This window comes from Polistes canadensis, unplaced genomic scaffold (genome assembly GCF_001313835.1).
Source record: "Polistes canadensis isolate GaletaPanama2010 unplaced genomic scaffold, ASM131383v1 scaffold_279, whole genome shotgun sequence".
Lineage (NCBI taxonomy): Eukaryota > Metazoa > Arthropoda > Insecta > Hymenoptera > Vespidae > Polistes > Polistes canadensis.
In genome coordinates this window covers 41,947-44,404 of record NW_014569826.1, presented here as the reverse complement: position 1 = coordinate 44,404, position 2,458 = coordinate 41,947, and the positions used below count along the sequence as shown (strand labels likewise).

Genomic DNA, 2,458 nt, shown 5'->3' with positions numbered 1-2,458 from the left:
TATTTTTTTCTTATTTTCTAATCTAGTCGAAAAAGTTACAAAATTCGAAAGAAAAAAAAAACAAATTGTAATCTCGTTTCGTTGAGAAATTTAAATTCGATCCGAATAATATATATTATTATATTATTATTATTATTAGTCGTACAATATATAAAAAAAACAAATATATTATTATTATTATCATAGTAAATAAATTCTAAGTAATAAATGAATCAATCGAAGTTATAATAATAAACGTACGTGTCGTTTAAAGATATAGAAATAAATTTCGTTTGAACTTCTAATTCAACGCGTATTTCGTAGACCGAGTGAGATTCTGTGTTTTCCAAAATGGGATTAGCAAAGAGGTGTTAGAGAATATAAGGGAAGAGAGTAATTCGTGTTTGATTTCGTTGGTAATTCGTTGGAAAGTAGTAATAGTAGTAGTAATAGTAGTAACAATATCAGTAGCAAAGTAAGTAAGTTCGGAAATAATAGTCATTATTGTTCTTGTTTTTGTTTAACCCTTCTTTGCATGATGATGAAAATTTCAATCATAATATGTAGTCAACAAAAAAAGGTACTCAAAACCCTTGTACTGTATATTTGTTGTTGCTGGCAACTTTTTAAGCGACTATTGCGTACAACAAAACGCAGTTGTCAAAAAATAGCACTAGGATTTTTTTCAATATTTTTCCTTTAATCTAGAGCATTAATTACGTCACCCTGATTTATTTAAAAAAAAAAAAAGAAAAAATCATGGAAAGAAGGATTAATACCAATCAAACTATCTCTATATCGTTAAAAATAATGAAAAAAATAATAATGATAATTGTGGTCAACAATATAGCGATGAAATAATTTCATAGGAAAGAATTCGTATAAGTTTGTTCGTTGTATAAAATGTTGAAGTGAATCCGATGTGGGGTGGTGGTTAACCACCCAGCCAAGGGTTGGGAAGAAGGGTGACGTAGGAGTGAATGAAAGGGGGCAGTTTGGTTCTAGGCCGTTACGAGCCTTGTCACACTAGCCTAATAAGCTCGGCTTGGGTGCCATGTGACAGTACGATCGATGATTGGATGAATCCGTACAAATCTTTCGGCATTAATGCACTACTAAATTCTCTTCCTTCAGTAGTCATCCCGTCAAAGTTTACCGAGAACGTTGAATACATTTTTCACTTTGTGTTTTTTTTTTCCTCCCCTATTTACGGGATTTATCGTATTTCATATACACACACACACACACAAACACAATTCACATTAATAATAATAATTAATTATTAATTAATTAATTATTTAATTATTATTTTATTATTTCTATATGTAATTATATATTTTAATTTATTACATACACACATATCACACACACTTGTATTTGTCTCTTCTTGTGTGTTTTGTCTTACGTGAAAAGAAAAAAAAAAAAAAAAGATAAGGGAAAGAAATTTGAATAATTATTAAATAAACGTATTGAATTAAAATCGTAGCCACATGTGCGTGAAACGGGTACATCGGAATTTCGAGATCTGGTTGTTATGAGACCACCGATTCAAATAAAATATAGATCGTGATCTATAAAAAAGGTGATCTATCAACGATACTGTTGATTCCATAGGCTTACACGAGTCTAATTTCAATCCTCGAGAAGAAATTACCACGTTACATCGAGAAGGAGAAAACAAAAAAAAACCCCAAAAAAATACTAAACGTCGGAGAAGAATATTATTGATCGAACAAAAATATCATCATCGCGGATTTCTCATCTTTGTATAACAAATTTTCCTTTCCCCCCTTAATTCCCCCTCACACCGAACCCACTCAACCATCTCAACGAAAGTAAAAAGATGAATTTCGAGGAATATCGCAAACACGGTGAGTACATATTTTTTAAATACTAAAAACAACCTAACAATTATATAATTGTATGCAACTTTGAAAAAAAAAAAAAAGAAAAAAGGGGAGGAAGGATAATTGGGGAAAAAAATACTTGATATTTTAGATTAAAAATGTGAGTAATTTCTATAAAAAAAAAAAAGAAAAAAGGGGAGGAAGGATAATTGGGGAAAAAAATACTTGATATTTTAGATTAAAAATGTGAGTAATTTCTATAAAAAAAAAAAAGAAAAAATTCATCATTTCTCTAAGTCCATGATAATTACTCGAGATACTTTAAAGAAAACAGGAAAAAAAAAAGAAACCAACGACCATGAGATTCGTTGTATCATAAAAGCTCTCATTTACTTGAATGCTCGTTTAAAAAAAAAAATTGTTTTCTTACATTACTAATAATTAATCGTCAAGATTCTCGCGAGAATAATTTAACCGCGAATGATTAAATAGAATCATTGAAAACGATGAAAAGATGGGATTTTGAGTTTTATGAGAAACCATATAAAATATGATTTCACTCTATCGTTCGATTATTTCCTTACACATATATATATATAATTTGTATATAATAATAATATATTTGTATATAT

At 29.0% G+C, this 2,458-nt stretch overlaps 1 protein-coding gene across 1 annotated transcript in view; it reads left to right on the top strand.

Annotated features, from left to right (window-relative positions):
• The first annotated feature begins 1,394 nt into the window (after window positions 1-1,394).
• Window positions 1,395-2,458, top strand: part of LOC106791028 (histidine decarboxylase-like) — a 10,929-nt gene continuing 9,865 nt past the window's right edge. The window contains 1 exon segment of the mRNA XM_014756368.1: window positions 1,395-1,850. Coding sequence (XP_014611854.1) covers window positions 1,823-1,850 — 28 coding nt within the window. The 5' untranslated portion in view covers window positions 1,395-1,822.